The sequence below is a fragment of the Hermetia illucens genome, chromosome 6 (genome assembly GCF_905115235.1).
Source record: "Hermetia illucens chromosome 6, iHerIll2.2.curated.20191125, whole genome shotgun sequence".
NCBI lineage: Eukaryota > Metazoa > Arthropoda > Insecta > Diptera > Stratiomyidae > Hermetia > Hermetia illucens.
The window spans coordinates 1,248,227-1,264,154 of record NC_051854.1 but is presented as its reverse complement, the minus strand read 5'-3'; the positions used below and the strand labels follow the sequence as shown (position 1 = coordinate 1,264,154).

At 42.4% G+C, this 15,928-nt stretch overlaps 2 protein-coding genes across 6 annotated transcripts in view; one reads left to right on the top strand and one right to left on the bottom strand.

Annotated features, from left to right (window-relative positions):
* Positions 1-15,928, top strand: part of LOC119658598 (guanylate cyclase soluble subunit beta-1) — a 215,696-nt gene that overhangs the window by 160,855 nt on the left and 38,913 nt on the right. The gene's annotated exons all lie outside the window — the stretch shown is intronic.
* LOC119658603 overlaps positions 12,493-15,928 on the bottom strand; it is a 37,297-nt gene continuing 33,861 nt past the window's right edge. For 2 of the 4 annotated variants that reach the window (XM_038066077.1, XM_038066078.1), the window contains exon 10: positions 12,493-12,827. Coding sequence is in view for 1 of the 4 variants with exons in the window: in XM_038066076.1 (XP_037922004.1) it covers positions 12,731-12,827 (97 nt within the window). In the remaining 3 variants the exon portion in view is untranslated. The remainder of the gene's footprint in view (positions 12,828-15,928) is intronic. The other 2 variants (XM_038066074.1, XM_038066076.1) reach the window with 2 other exon arrangements.

Genomic DNA, 15,928 nt, shown 5'->3' with positions numbered 1-15,928 from the left:
TTCTGGCAGTAGCATTGTCACCTTCACTATTTCCTCGTGCCTCTTTCTCACAATGGAATCTTTTTATACTTAATCAATCATTCAAGGCAGTGTCAATTCCTTTTCCATATGTGACTCCTTCTAAGCATTTGAATATACTGTTTGTTTCTCCTCTGAGACTCAATACCCCATAGGTGTAGCCAAAAATCATCTACTCTGCTCTTCTGCGCTACGTAGTTCTAACGAGTAGGATCGTCAGCCATTGTGGGATAAGAAATCGATATAGTAAAGCCAGTAGTGAAATTGTCGTAAGGGGATGCCAAAAAGAGCTGAACCAAGCACTCGCACTAAAAGCAAGAGACAAGAGGAAAGCAGAACAAAAAGCTCTTCCATCTAGATGGTGTGCATGAAAACTTTCGATGGAATTCACTTAAAAAGTAATTATGGTGGAACCGTGGAAACTGGACAATAGTTTTATTTCGCCCTGAATTCCTACTATCCTCTTCTGACTGCCAAACTTCGTAGAATCTGTTAGTTTCGAGAACGGAATCGATGGATGACATTTATATTGTCCTTCGTGAGGAATTCAGGCTCTATCGATATCTCCTCCAACCAAACCCCGAAAAATTATTACGATTCACTTTTTCCTTGACAAAACTGAACACCCGGGATTGGTTTGTTTCTAATTATTGACCATGGAATCATAATTTCACATCAGTTCCCTATCAACACTGTATTAAATTTGTTTTACGTCCATTAACCCAACAAATTATGTCTTGATTAAATTCATTGTACACTAGTACACTAGTTGCGCCCGAGAGAAAAGCAAATCTGCTTTGTTTCGCATCACCAGGTGTTCCAAACTTTCATCAGGCTATCTAGCAGTCTTGTGAAATAAAAAAAAGTGCGCCTCCCGCACAAAACACCAACTTCAGGCAACCGTTGCTGCTGCGGGCGGTTTCTAAAATGGAATTTTTTTAACAAAATAGTCCTACTGCCTATTCTTTGCTACTATGGAGACTGCCGCTGTAATAAAATCTACCACTAGAGCGGGACACACTCAAAAAAGTTCGTTGGATCTAGCGGTGAGGCTGCATCGCTAGATCTAAAGAACTCCACAGGCAAGGTATTTGCAGACCCTCAGACAGTTGTTGGTTATTTCCACCCCATATGTTACTTGATACATGGTACGCCGAATGGAGACGTTGTGGCCACTATAGACGCCTAAACGCTCAGACTATTCCAGACCGATATCCCATACTGCTCATCCATGACTTTGCGCAGTTATTTTACTGGTAGTCATATTTTTTCTACCTTGGATCTAGCCAAGACCCACCTCCAATCCCTGTAGCTCCTGAAAACTTTCCGAAAACGGCAATATGCACACCTTTCGGACTCTTCGAGTTCATCAGGATGACTTTTTGACTGTGCAATGCGGCGCAAACGTTTTAGACATTCATCCACTTTGTTTTACGAAACCTAAACTTTTGTTTCGGTTACATGGGTCATGTTCTGGTCAACTCCTCTTTAGAATCTGAGCATATAGTGCATTCCCAGTACATTTTTCAACATATCGTTGATATGGGTCTTGTTCTCAACGTTAAAAAGTGCAAATTCCTCCAACCGCATGTGAAATTTCTCGGCCACAATATAACCCTTGATGGCATCCAACCGGACCCGGAGAAGGTGCAAACAATCGTGAACTTCTCGCTTCCCAAAATTATTAAGCATCTGAAGAGATTCTTGGGCATGCTAAACCTTCATCACCGTCATCAATCGATCCTCAAAAACTGTCTGTCCGGACCGAAAACCAAAGACACCCCATTTTCGACTCGACCTCTAATTATACTACGGGACCTCAGAAAAGGGCCCAAGGCCATAGATCCCAGCCGCTTTCTGCAAGCAATCTGGCGCGACCAGGCATCCGAGCAACGAACCGGATAGTCACTGCAAAATCAGTGTGAGAAATGTAAAGCTTGGAGGCATATAAGAAAAGAAATAGGTGTGTTGCCCAAGTCTACCCAGCGTGTCCACACCACCCACCTCGACACCATTGGACCAACGCGAGACTGGCATCGTTTCAGGTATTCCCTCACAATCATCGATAGGTTCACGCGGTGGCCTGAGGCGATTCCCTTAAAAGACATTACGGCACAATCATGTGCCGAGGCCCTGTATCGAGAATGGATTCCACGCTGTGGTGTGCCGGCGATCATCATCACTGGCAGGGAAATGCAGTTTGAATCCTCTCTTTTCTCCCAGTTAGGGGAACAACTGCCTACCATCCTCAGTCCAACGAGATGCTCGAAAGATGGCATAGGATTCTAAAGGCCGCTATAATCGCGCAAGACGATCTTTTCCTGTCGCAAGTCCTACCCCTCGTCCTACGTGGCCTACGGGCAGTCAGCTGCGAGGAGTTTGCTGCAAGGCCCGCGGAACTTGTACACGGGGAGAACCTGAAACTCCCCAGCGGCCCAGTTCTCGACGTGCGGTCAAGCATAAATCCAACCCGACTGTTGCGTCTGCTTAGAGACGCCGTGAGCCGGATAAAACCACTTCCACACACCAACCATGCGAAAAACGTCGCCAAAGTGCCCAGGGATCTTGAGTCGTGTACGCACGTCTTGGTAAGAACCGACGCCTCGCGAAAGCCGCTGCAACGACGGACCCGAGAAAGTCCTTGAGCGAGGACGGCACCACTTTACCCTCCACGTTGGACACGCGCTCAAGTCGTCAATAGCTCGCCTGAAACCATTCCTCTTCCGGAAGATAAATACGTCCGGTTCGACTTGCCGAGCGGAGGGAGTTATAATACATCTGGGACTTTCGCTGAAACCTCCTGGCTTCAATTGGGGGTGGAGTGCTGTGGAGACCATTGCTGTAATAAAATCTGCTATTGTGTAAATTTATCTGCAGCAGAGTACTAGAGTGGCGCACATTCAAAGCGCCTGGTCTGGCGAGGAAAAGTTCGTGTTGGATCTACGGGGTTGCTGCGCCGCAGAAGATGTATATCCTCAGTTGTTACATTCGAATGTTATTACATATCAATCTCCCTTTAGTGATCCAGGAACTTTCATAGTCAGGGTCATAGTTAGAGGAGAAAAAATGGTTTAGTAATAGGTCCATTGAATTGAAAAAGGGATTCATGCTTTTAACTGGCCTGCAATCTAGTAATGAATATTTTCCTAGAAATGTTTGAAGAAAAACAATCACAATTCGCAATTTCCACCTCTTAACCACATGTGGAACTCACTGCATATTTCGAGTTATGGACTGCTTTTGAAAATATCTCAGTCCATTAAAAAAGTAACGAGAAATAGAGAACAAAGTAGGGACTATAAAACTTTGCCGATTAATTTATAAATTAATTCGATGTGTCTCTTCCGATAATGGAGACCACACAGTGGATCAGAAAAACAGCGAAACGGTAACATTCGGGAACCTACTTACACGTTTGATAAAGTATTCTTTGCGGCGATGTGTTATTATAAGCTTCCATATGTAGTCGTTTTCACCTGGGGCAGCTCCTTTCAGTTTTAATATCAAAACGCGACGAAGGGACCATTCACCTTGACCTTTTCACCTTTTTACGAAAAGAAGGATTATATTGGATCGTTTAGCAAATACTCGTATGCCCTTACTTTCATCTAATAAATCTATGCAAGAATCCAGTACATTGAAAGGATACGAATTAGCAACGTATCCGTTGTTTTCTTAGAATACATTATTGTTCTCTGCACTCGGTCGCAATTATACACCATTTATTCCCCAAATTTAAATACCTCCTTTACACAAAGGATAACCGTCACCAGCAAAAGCCCTCCTCGACGTAAATATTAAGTCGATTTACAACTTGCTCTAAATTTTTCGTAGAGAGATGCAATTCCGTGCAGACCTGGCTAGCTGGTACATAGTATATCCTCAACGAATAGCAACGGCTATTCGTCTACCCATTTGCATACTGATATGTTCTGCTAGTCTTCCAGAGAGAACGTTGCCATTAAAAATGCATGTCCTACAACAAATTGGATCACATGTCTCACTCCTGGCTTAAATGGTTCATTAAACCACTGGAACCATATTTCAGAATGCTTATTCCAACGTGGTACATGGACGTAAAATGATAGTAGGGGATGCTGTGATTTTAGGGTGCATACTTGGAGAGAATCCAAATATAGGCAGAGGGGCGGTGTTATGAGGAAGATACAACGCTCTCCAGGAAAATTCATATTTTAGTAGTATACCAAAATCCTTTGGGAAGAATCACACTACTAACTTCCGTGGCCAAATTTCCTTAATTATTTTTAAGTTTCAGTAATTTTTCCTCAATTAGTATTCTTTGTCGCCATAATTAAACCACTGATGGTTCCTTGGACTATCTTTGAACAAACAATGTACTAACTTTGTACTTGTCTTACTGGTATTCCTGTATCCCGGACGCGGTACACCTACTTCACATCGGTCAATGTGTTTACATCGTTTACAAGACATGTTTCATATATATGTATAAGCGTATAATCTGAATAAGGTCCTCGTCAACTCCCGAGCTTTGGATGAGTGTACTTTGGTGTAGTCATCCTTTCGAGGCGTCTGTAATCCTCGTTAGCCACATATCCGTGCTCGTGGGAGAGTAAGCACAAGTTGCAATATTCCCATGTTAATCTTGCAATGAATTATATGATGACCATGTTTGTAACGGATGCGAACATAATCAGGCAGATTAGAAGCGATTGCAATTTCTCCGGATTACACCAAGCTGAACAGATGTAAGTAATCCATTTGAAATTCAAGGGAAATGTTTTACTCGCTGCCCCGATGAATAGTAACTTCAGCAGAATAGATTTAGGAGAAGACCAAACGAGGAGAGGACTAGAAAATTTTAGTAACGTGGAAACCATTCATTACTCCGTTTTCCCACAGAAATATTTTCTCAGAAGGATGACTAGAATAAATAAATGAAATGAATATTCGAATTAATTTATAAACACCGCCATCACTATAAAAGTGCTCTCAACTTTTATTAACTTCATCCTTCTTTCGAATAATACAAATAAATTCTGTTTAACTCCTTCACTTCGTCCCTACGATCCCAGCATTTTCTCGTCGTAACCTCTACTTTACAAAGTTCTCGAACAATGGGTTCCCTTTCTCCCCGTCGCATCTAGTTGCATCCATGCCATGGAAGTTTTCCTATTTTTCACCCTTATGCCCCGGCAAAATGAATTTTCCACAATGAATCCGACAAGTAGCTTATTTATAAATGTAATAACCGAAGAGATTAATAAGCTAGAAGGAATCATGTTGTAGCACCTTAAGGGTGGAAAATGAGCTCGATGTGGCCGTCGTCGTTGAGCCATGACTCAAGATGGCACTCATGAAACTTGAGGAAACAAAATGGAATCAAAAGAAAGTAACGACGAAAAAGTTGTACTTTCCCTGCTTCGTTGGGGGTGATGATATCACAATGAAGGTGGTAGAAAATTATTGAAGTTTATGTGTAATTTTTTATGTTTCTTTTCTTCTTAGTTTTTGTTGATGCGTTAAATCTTTCATAGCCGCTTCAGCCTTATGTAACACAACGTATCTTTACGCTTTTATAGCTCTGAAAGCGTTTCCATGTCAAGATTTATGGAGGCTCCGAAAGAGGGGAGGATATTGGCAGTGTAAAAAGTTGGTATTCAACTGGGAGAGTAGAAACTTTATCCTGTATGCCCGTAGACTCCAATGGGAATGTCATAATCTCTAGGATGTAAACTTGTAATTAAGTCTGCGCTTCTTCTGTTTCTTTCTGACTAAGATACGCCATAAAATTGTATACTCGTATACGTGGGAACTGGCCATATGTTTTCTTTTTCAACAGGGAAGTAAATGGGATCGAAATTTCTAATTTTAATTCTTTTCGGAAGATGATTTTCCGTGTAGGGAATTAATGATCAACAGGTGAAACTTACACACGCTCCACATGGAACGAGGATGAAATAAGTAGCAAATATGGCGACGTTAAATTCTAATTCCTCTTGCTCTTGCCTGCATAGAAGCACGAAGAGTAAATGGGAAAATGTAAAGGATAAGATAGAAATCATGTTACACCCATGAAATAGATCCCTTCGGCCTCAAAGCATTTCCCTTCCAACGTTTCACCGATGATAATCACCGTGCAAGCTACAACTGTCACCATCACCCCCTCTACTCAACTGGCCCACTGCTGCAAATTGCCCAACCACCTAACCAGCTTTTCGTAACTAGGATGTCTTACTCCACCTCCTCGGACGACATTCTCAGCTACATCGAAAGCAGTAGTAGGTTCACTTATTTGCTTCACCTCTCTCCTGTGTGAAGTTGATGAAGGATGACATCCTAGGCAGTGTAAAAGCTTCCTTCGAAGTAACGTATCCCCACGAATCCGACGTCGTCACCCAGCTTTTTGTTCGCAGGGGTTTTCATCAAATCTTACCAGAGGAACAACACCTGCTTGTCTCGCCATCGAAAGTAATTGGATCATTCACCCCCTTTAAACTCTTTAATAAAAAAAATAAGAGCCTAAAGAAATAAGCTGTTGCGTTTAAATCTATCTGCCCTGGTTTACTAACAACGCATCATTCTCCCCTGCCTTGGCCCCTCCCACCTTTCCGTGGAATTTTTCGTCAAATGGTCGGGTATCCTAACCGTAGTTTTCCCTTCTCTATCTTTTATTGTTTGTGATAACCTTGATCTTCCCATGCCCATCTGGCCTAACGTACTTGGCCTTACAAAGCTTCCCAATAATTCCTTCCTTCCTTTCTCTTGCCTTGTGTATCATCTTCTGTAACATCTTCTGTAACATCTGTGCTGATCTTCAGCTCAGTCTCATTAGAACCTTGTTCCCTTCAATTTTCCAGTCTGTCGCTTTGTTCCAATTTTCAGATGCTCTCCCTTATGTCGCTCCTGATGTTCCTCATCTTGTTTGAGCAAATCGTATCAATTCCTGCACAAGTTTGCTAATCATCCACTACTTCCTTGTTACGTCCTTTCCTTTCGCAGCTCCACTCTTGCCACTTATGGTTCACCATTGAGATTTATAAGTAGCTCCACCAGAAATAAGCTGCAAGAAAAAAATACAAAACCTCCATGCTGATCTCGCACACTTTAAAGCTTTGCGAGCTTCAGTAAAGTCACGGATATCTAAGTCTAGGAAGGAATATATGGATAGTGTTGAGGCTGGTGTAAACTTGAAACCGCTTTGGTCTCACACCAGCAACCTCCGCAATCCCGCCCAGCCTTCCTTCCCTTTCATCAAGTCTGCTGGCTGCAATTATCGTGGGAATTACTTTGTAATTATTTCTTCTCAGTCTATAACTCCTCTTTTCCTTTTTCCTTCCTCTTCCGAATCAGAGCAGGCTGCCCTACTCATCTCATCTTACGATACTTCTCCTTAATACTTCCTTAATTAAGTACTTCATTGGTAATCTTAAAACCTATGTTAGCTTCCCACTGCATAATTTTTAACATAAGCCACGAAAGTTATTAGTTTCGTAAACCGGTGAAAACATGTTCTTACTACCCATTAGACACAAAAGCGGTGACATAAACTCACTGAAAATTACCGTCCTATTTCTCTCCTCCTGTTCTAGAATCCTTGAGAGATTTGTCAAACACTGGTTAATTGCGCTCTTTGGTCACCTTATAGCAATAGTAACACGACTTTGTTAAGCGTCGGCTCATCACTACTAATCTACTAGACTGCAACAACATAGTCGCGAGAAGTCTAAATTCTCATCAAGAAATCCACGTCATCTACATAGATTTTCTTACGGCATTTGACTCTCTTAATCTCACGGTACTTTTATGCAAACTCAGCTCAATTAATATTTGCCTGTCATTCATTGTATGGTGCGCTTCTAACTCTCAAACCGTTCCTGCCGCGTTACACGTTTGATGGTTACATATCGCATTCCCTTTCCACTCCTCTGATGTACCGCACGATTCCATTCTAAGTCCACTAATATTTCAATTTTCCATCAGCGACCTTTCCTTTCTGCTCACGGTCTCTGGCTTGATTTATGCTGATACCCTTAAGCTTTTCCATTTACGGCTTCTCCTGCAGACTGGGACACACAGTCGAAACTTAGACACCCTAGTTCCTTGATACTTTACAAATAAATTACCACTTAACGTTAAGATATGCCATTCGATGTGCTAATCTCCCATATCTTCTCACACTGTTTTTCTAAATCCTTCATGACCATCATAGTTCCTTTGGCTTATGTGATCCATGAAGATCCATAGGGTTTAACGTGAGTACTCTGTACTCTTCCTATACGTGCCGAAATCATCTTTTCCTCCTCCTCCACCTACGATTCTGACACTGAGCATTTCCGCCAAACGTTGGCCCCTTTATCATATTCTGTGTATATTTGCCCTGTCTCAGCCTCCCTTCTCTGTAGCCTTAATCGTTTTGTACCCCTCGCTTCTTTTTATTCTCTGAGGCGAATTTAATCTTCCTATGCTCTCCTGGCGTACTATTCCCAACCTTCCCTCCCTTCCTAATAACTGCACCCACCCTTCCCGTCCTTTATCCACTTTCATGTATATTTGTACCGCCCTCCAATTTAACCTTTCTAGAAACCACTTAGATTGTTCTCTTGATTTTGTCCTCTCTAACCTTCCTGTGCGCTAGTCCTTCTCTCATGGCCCCTCTTACGTTGGCCCCGACACCCATCATCCTGCTCTCGAGTTTGATGCTCAGACATTCCCTTGTCGCGTGCAACCCTACCAAGTTTAACTTTCGTAAAGCGAATTTCGAGAGTTTTAACTCAGTCCTGGCGAAAATCAACTGGGTCCCCTTCTCTCTCCATTAACGTCTGAACACCCAATACCTTCTATACCTCTTTATCTGATCTTGTTCCCTGTAAGTCCCTTTCTCTCCTAAGTGCTTGCACTCTTACCCTGTTTGGTTTACCACTGAAGCCCACAAAAAACTTCGTGAAAAAGACACTGCGAGAAATAAGTTCCAGTCCTCTAGAAGCTATGTTACCTTAGTTTTTTTTCAAAACTCTGGGTTCTTCGGTCAAATCTTTAATACGTAACATCAGAAACGAATATCTGGCCATTGTTGAAGACTGACTAAAGCGCGAAACCTCAAAACATTCTGGTCCCACATTTCCAACTCCCGGTGTCTTGCCCAGCTATCCTCTCCGTCCATTAAATTCTCTGGCTCCTAAGCTAACTTCCCATAACTATCTTGCTTTATGGCTTGCCTCTTACCTTTGCAACTGATCCTGCTGCGTCTATTTTTTCCACATTCCGCTCCTTCTTCCCTATTCTGGCGTCCCACAGAGATCTAACCCTTTATTATTTTTATTTTTTATCAACGACCTTTCCCCCTCTCCTTACTTGTCCCTGTTTTCTCTATGCCGACGAGCGTAAACTGTTTTCCGCTATATCTTCGCTTATGGACTGTGTTTTCCTTCAATCCAAGCTAGACACTCTTCGTTGGTGCTCTGCTAATGCTTTAGCGATAAACGTCAGAAAGTTTCACTCTATGTGCTACTCGCTTAAAGTTTCACCCACATTTTTCTCCTGTTCTCTTAACGGACATTCCTTATCATATCTAAATTTCACTCGGAGTCACTTTCGGTAACAAACTCTATTCGACACCCATTGCCTCAAAGTCATCAATCAAGCAGGAAAATTGTCAGGCTTTATACTTCGCTCCTCCTCTGATTTTGGCTCCATTCAATCTTTCTTGGCTCTTTTCAATTCCCTCGTGAGGAGTACCCTCGAACACTGCTCCGTGATCTGGTCACCTTCCCGTAACAGTGATTGTCTTGCGCTTGAAAATGTGCAACGTACATTTCACCCCTTCCCTCTTCTTTAACAAATAACTTTCCTCGCGTGGGCTACCCCTCCCGATACCGCTTTTTGAACCTCCCCTTCCTACAACAGCGTAGATCCTACCTGGATTTATGCACATTTTTTAAACTCTCCTCGGGTCTGGTAGACTGCTCCATATGTAACGACATCACCTGCCATCCTGCGTCTTACAATACACATTACGTAGATATTTTCAGTGTATCCTTCGCGGAGCTCGAAATCTATTTCGATTCCCCAATTCCTAGACTTTGTCGAAGTTACAACGCACAACAGCTAGGTCTTTTAAACTTCTCCTTTTTGAGTAGGTTATGATTTCTCCTGAGGGCAAGAAGTAGTTGGAGTTTACACTATTCATTGTCCGTTAAATAAATAAATCCCTGCCATCTGGGAATAGCTGGGGAGAAAGCACGAATTCATCAATTAAAATCTCACCTAGCTTCTCACCATGAAGGCTACCAATAGTACCTTTATTAATTAGACACCTCACCAGATGGTGCAAATTGCAATGAGATGTCGGCGGATCAAGAGCACGCAACCTTACAATGGCCGAAGTTCGTGAAAGAATAGCAATGCCAGGAACGGGGGGTAGTCGAGGATAGGTGAAATCTCATATACTTGCGTGTCCAGACTTTATTTTTGGAGATTTTCACCTCCTTTAACAAAAAAAGACGGGCAGATGGACGGACAAACATACAGATAGTAAATCGATTTACACAAAGCCTTAAAAAATGAGTTATCTGCCGGTTCTCAGCGATTCCGAAACATTTCTCGGTAAAACCAGCTTCAAATCAGCCAATGACTTTGCCCCCTTCTACAATATAGCAACGAAGCTGGCTCATTCCCCGTTCATCCTTTCCACCTGAATAAATTGTTTAATTATAATTTCTTCTTTATTTTCGTGTATTCAATTTCTCTATTCAAACTCGCTAAAAATTTCCTTTCTTATTAATTTACAGGACGATAACCGTGTCCCATCCGGACATCAACTATAACTTTGAAAAGCAGATTGTGTCTCTGAAGAGCCTCCAGATCCAGATCAGCCTAAATCCTTGACACCTGTGTTAGTCAGATACCAGCACAGCTTCCAGGATTTTGAAGCAGTGTTTCCTGCGCATCTTCCTCCTCGAACATAATCATTTACAAAAGGACGATCCTTCACTCAAAGACCATTTGCAGTTTCTTCGTCGGAATTTGCTAAGCATTATCCTTTGCGACAGTCGAAGCTGCCCAGATACACTAAACACCTCACATTACACTTTAATTTGCTTGAAATATTTTTATTTTGTTTTGTATTTTTGGTAAATTGCTTTTAATAAAATGCTATTCACACGCAAACGGCAACCCTTTTTTCTTTTGATTGGAATACAAATGCTTAAAATGGTGTGACCATCACCGAGGGTACTTCCTTCTTCCTCCGAATTTCGCGACTAGCAAAAGGTTAAATTCTAAAAAATTCCACTAATTTGGTATCGACAGTGCAAAAGTTTCTCTCGAAAATCAGCCTCCTCAACTACGGGGTTAAATTTCCTCGAGCTCGGAGCCAGCCAAAAGTTAAAATTATTCGAGGAAAGTACTAGGCCCCCAGAACCGGCAGCAAGCAAATCAGTTCAGTTCAATTGTTGTGATTCGTACCCCTCCTGTTGTTTTTTTACTTCATTGATATTGTTATTGTTTACATTCAAAGTACCTGCAGCAGGTCGGCGGCCATTTGTTTTGAGGAGTTCGTTTCGTAAATAAACAACCGAGACTGGCCGAGCTCGTGGTTGAAATGTAAACAAAGCAGGTTAGCGGCCAAACTGTTGCAGCCGCTTGGAAGTTAGCAGGCTTTCTAGCTCCCTTCAGTTCACCGCAATCGAAAATTTAGGAGGTTGCGACCTTCCTCCAAGTATCCTGAATAGGAATCGTCAAAGCAATCTTGCCGAAATCCTCCGCTCGCTGCGAGGCCGGCCTCGAAAGGCTGCTAACTCCCACATTCTGGTCGGCAATTCGAAATGTCAATGATCCATGCGCGCACGGAAATGACCTCAAACCTGCTCTGTTTACATTCCAATTTCCAACTCGGCCAGTCTCGCTCGTTTATCCAAGGGCCATGGGCGAAGCGGAATCCTCAAAATAACCGGGCAGAACACCTCGAGCGTGTCGCGTTGGATACTTCAAAACACCGACCCGAATGCTTCAATAGTCGCCCGTCAAGTTCGCTCAAGTTTACCGCAATCGGTTTGTCGCAGGTCAAGTCCGAGGTGCTCTAAATGTAAACAATAACAATATCAATGAAGTAAAAAAACAACAGGAGGGGTACGGATCACAACAATTGAGCTGAACTGATTTGCTTGCTGCGGGTTCTGGGGGCCTAGTACTTTCCTCGGATAAATTGAAATTTTGGCTGGCTCCGAGCTCAGGGAAATTTAACCCCTCCGAGCTCGCAGAATTTGACCTGTGGGAGTGGGTTTCGATAATTTTTGATTCGATTCTTTGCATTCGATTTTTGTTTTTTAGTTCTTATGGTTCCATATTACTGAGTATTTCGATTTTCAAATTCCGTTTGACTTTTTCAATTAAATTGGCTTTTAAACTTATGAAGATGGAAGTGTCCTTGTTTGAATTTCTTCCTTATTAGAGGAGTCCTAATCGATGCTACTCAATTCTGATAAGGGCAAAAAAAGACACAAAATTCAAGTGTAAATATCGTTTTATTGGCAAAAATTTATTAAAAACATCACACATGCATGTATATGTTTATAAACAGATCATAACGTAAATGTCAGACTATTATATCTGCACAGCTGTTGCCTGGCAAAGGACACGCTCTATTGAAACTCACTAAATTAAGACGAAGAACTGGAAATGGTCTCAAAATGAAGAGTCGTCGGGTTGAGGTTGCGGATCATCAGCTGAACTGCTATCGTCGCTCAACACAGGCTGGATCTGGAAGCTTCTTAGACACAATCTCCTTTTTAAAGTTGTGGGTGATGTTCCGATGGGACACGGTTATTGTCCTGTAAATAAAAAAGAAAAGGTTAGAAAAATTAAAAAAAAAAGATGTTGAATGAAATACGAATAAGTTACAATTGGACACAAGATATTCAAGAGAAATGAACGAGATTAGCTATTGTCGTTGCAATGCTCTAAAATACGAGGAAGAGGACAATATTATTGGGTGACGCCGATTCTGTCGAGAAATATTTTTAAATTTTACGCCGCTAGCACACTGTTTTGTTTTTTAAAGTTTGGTGTGAAATAAAATCTTATTAAACTCGGTTTACTGTCTCTCTGTGTGTCTTTTTTTTTATTTTTATGGTTGGAAGTGAAAATCTTGTAAAGACGCTGCAGTGTCTGGTTTGCAGCAATGTATAGGACTCTAACCCTCTAAAACCATCCTTTTCCTTCTTCCTTCTCCCAGGAAACGCCGCAAAACATTAGGTCACTGGGAGGACTGCGATTTAAGCGACCAAGCCAAGGTTCTGCCGCACTCCTTGCGCGATCCACTTTTCCTAGTTCTGAATCTGAATTCAGTATTCCCCGACCCCTGAGGGCTTAAACTGATTTGCAGGAAGTCTTCCACCTCATGATCAGAGTCCTCAGGTGTGCAACCAAGTCCAGGACAAAAGGGAGAGTCATTCAAACTCTACCAGTGCAGATATTTCCCGTAACCCGGGGGGGACCTAACTGGAATTGGTTCAGTTGGTAATTATTCTCGCCGTATCATCGCTGAATCTATTCCTCAATATGGGAAATCAGGGTGTGAGTCCAACGACCCTTTTGCGAGTCATCCCGCCCCTACTATCTTTCAGTTTTCTGTATCCTTTTTTTTCGCAAAGACAGCGGATGTTCATTGGGACCATTCGCGCAATAACACACGCTGCCTCACCTGAGATTGTTCTGAAGGCGTTGGACACTGTTACCGCCACTAAGCAGGAAAACATGTTTACCCTCCTCTAATTGCTCTCACGCGCTAGTGTTTCCTGCTACACCGGTATATAATAGTATAGAGCGACCAACTCTGGCCACAAGTAACCTTCGACTGCATCTTGAGCTTACAATGTTAGTGACTATCCACTAAAGATACAGATATTTGCCACTTTCTGACAGGCAAAGTCCAAGTATCCCTTCAAGTTGATCTTCCCGTCACTCGTTAGCGTCAAATATTTGTTTACCGGTTTTGAAGTCATAATGTGGCCACCAACACGAATTCCTTTTCCTATGGTTGATCATCAACATCGCCCCCGTCTTTTGTTCCGCAAAGTCAACTTGAACCACCTCCAGTCACGCTTTTATGGCGCTAATGGTTTCGTTAATGTACACTTCAACATCTTCAGATTGTTTTTCGTCGACAACGACGGCTAGATCATCTGCGAAATTTATTACAGTAGCCTCTTTTGACACGGGAAGGCGAAGGAGGCCATTGCACATCAGGTGCCACAGGAGAGACCTCAACACTAAGCCATGTGATACTCCTTCCGAGAACTAACTTTCGAGAGTCTTGGTCAAATAACTAGGGACACCCGTTTTAGATAATGAGCCTCTTATCCACTCGCAGCTGACTGAATTAAACGCATTTTGAATGTCCAATGTTACCACGACACAGTATTTATTGAAGGACATCGCGTTTCGAGCCAGCCAACCACGTCTACAGCGTCGATCGATTAATAAGCTTGATGAAAACTAAACAGTCGCTCCGATAGGCCATCCCTATATTCTACGATAGGGCGAAGTCTATTGTAGATGACCCTTTCGAGCATTTTTCCTATCATGTCGATAAGACAAATCGTACTTTATAATGACTGTTTTGGTTGTTTATTAGGCCTCTTCGGGAGCAGAACTAGTTTTTGGCTCTGCCACTGAGCGGAGGAAACTCCTTTTACCATGCATGCTTCAAAAACCGAATTAGGTCTAGTTTTAACAGTAGGTTTAAGGGTTTTGTTGAGAACCTTAGCTATATTATCGCCGGTACTTCGGCAAATCTCCTCAGTTACCGAAGGTTTAATGAAGACAACATACCTCGCATGTTCTCTGATGGTGCTATCGTCGCGCATTGTGGAGCTTAACAACTACATATGTGTAGATGCCAGCAATTTTGGTCCTGTCTGTCTGTGTGTCACAAGCACTTTCCAGAGAAACGGTTATAGTGGGAAGGTGTAAACGCGCACTTAGATACGCTAAAGTCTCTTTTCATCGAACATAGCCAAATGGATTATCAAATAATGTGATGGTTCGTTGTGTGTCCCAGCTTCCTCGAGTTCATCCTCAAGGTTCTAGATAAATACTTCGCATAGCAGCAGTGAGAGGGGGTTGCCCATTGCTGCCCCGGAGGTTGTTTTATAAAATTTATTCCTGAATGTGAAATAGGATCACTCATGCACGTGAAGGCCAGTTTCTTATATAATTTAGCCTTTCTCCTCCATTCAGATGAGTTTTCGTGTGTCGTGATCCATTCCTCGAACAATTGTAGAGCTTCCTTCAACGGTACGTTTGGGAACAGTGCTTTTACGTCGAAGGATACTAACATTTCATCACTTTGTATCCCCCCGGTCCCGTCTGGCAATGACTTCTCGGCTATTTCCCACTGCTCGTTTTCCTATTTTTTGTGCCAATCAGGAAATAAGGAACTTCTTAGCATCGATTCATCAGGTACCACTGCCTTCTGTGCTCGAAACGGCGTTCGACTTTGGGTTCAGACCCAACACCGAGGAATCTAAATTCGATGCTTAAGAATAACATTTTTTTTGCGTCTATTTAACACCGAATGAAACAATGCCGGACTTTTAACGTACACTTGATGCTCTGGTAGACGTTGTCTGGCTGCCAGCACATCTGCATGGGATATGTCTTACGCAGACTTCAGAGGGAATAGTAATTTTAAACATCGGTGTTCAGATTGAGAAGGAAGCATTCCCGATGAAACCTTTGCATCGAATTCACTGGTGCCATCGGTTGAATGGTAGTGAATTCTGGAAGCGACCATCAATACATCGCTTTTGAAGTACCCTACTATGATAACTAAGAAGGCACCATGTCCCGACGTTATCACGGCAGACGCACACAAACTGGTATTTAATTACCGACCGAACTCGAGATATTCAACTATTGTCTGAAGAAA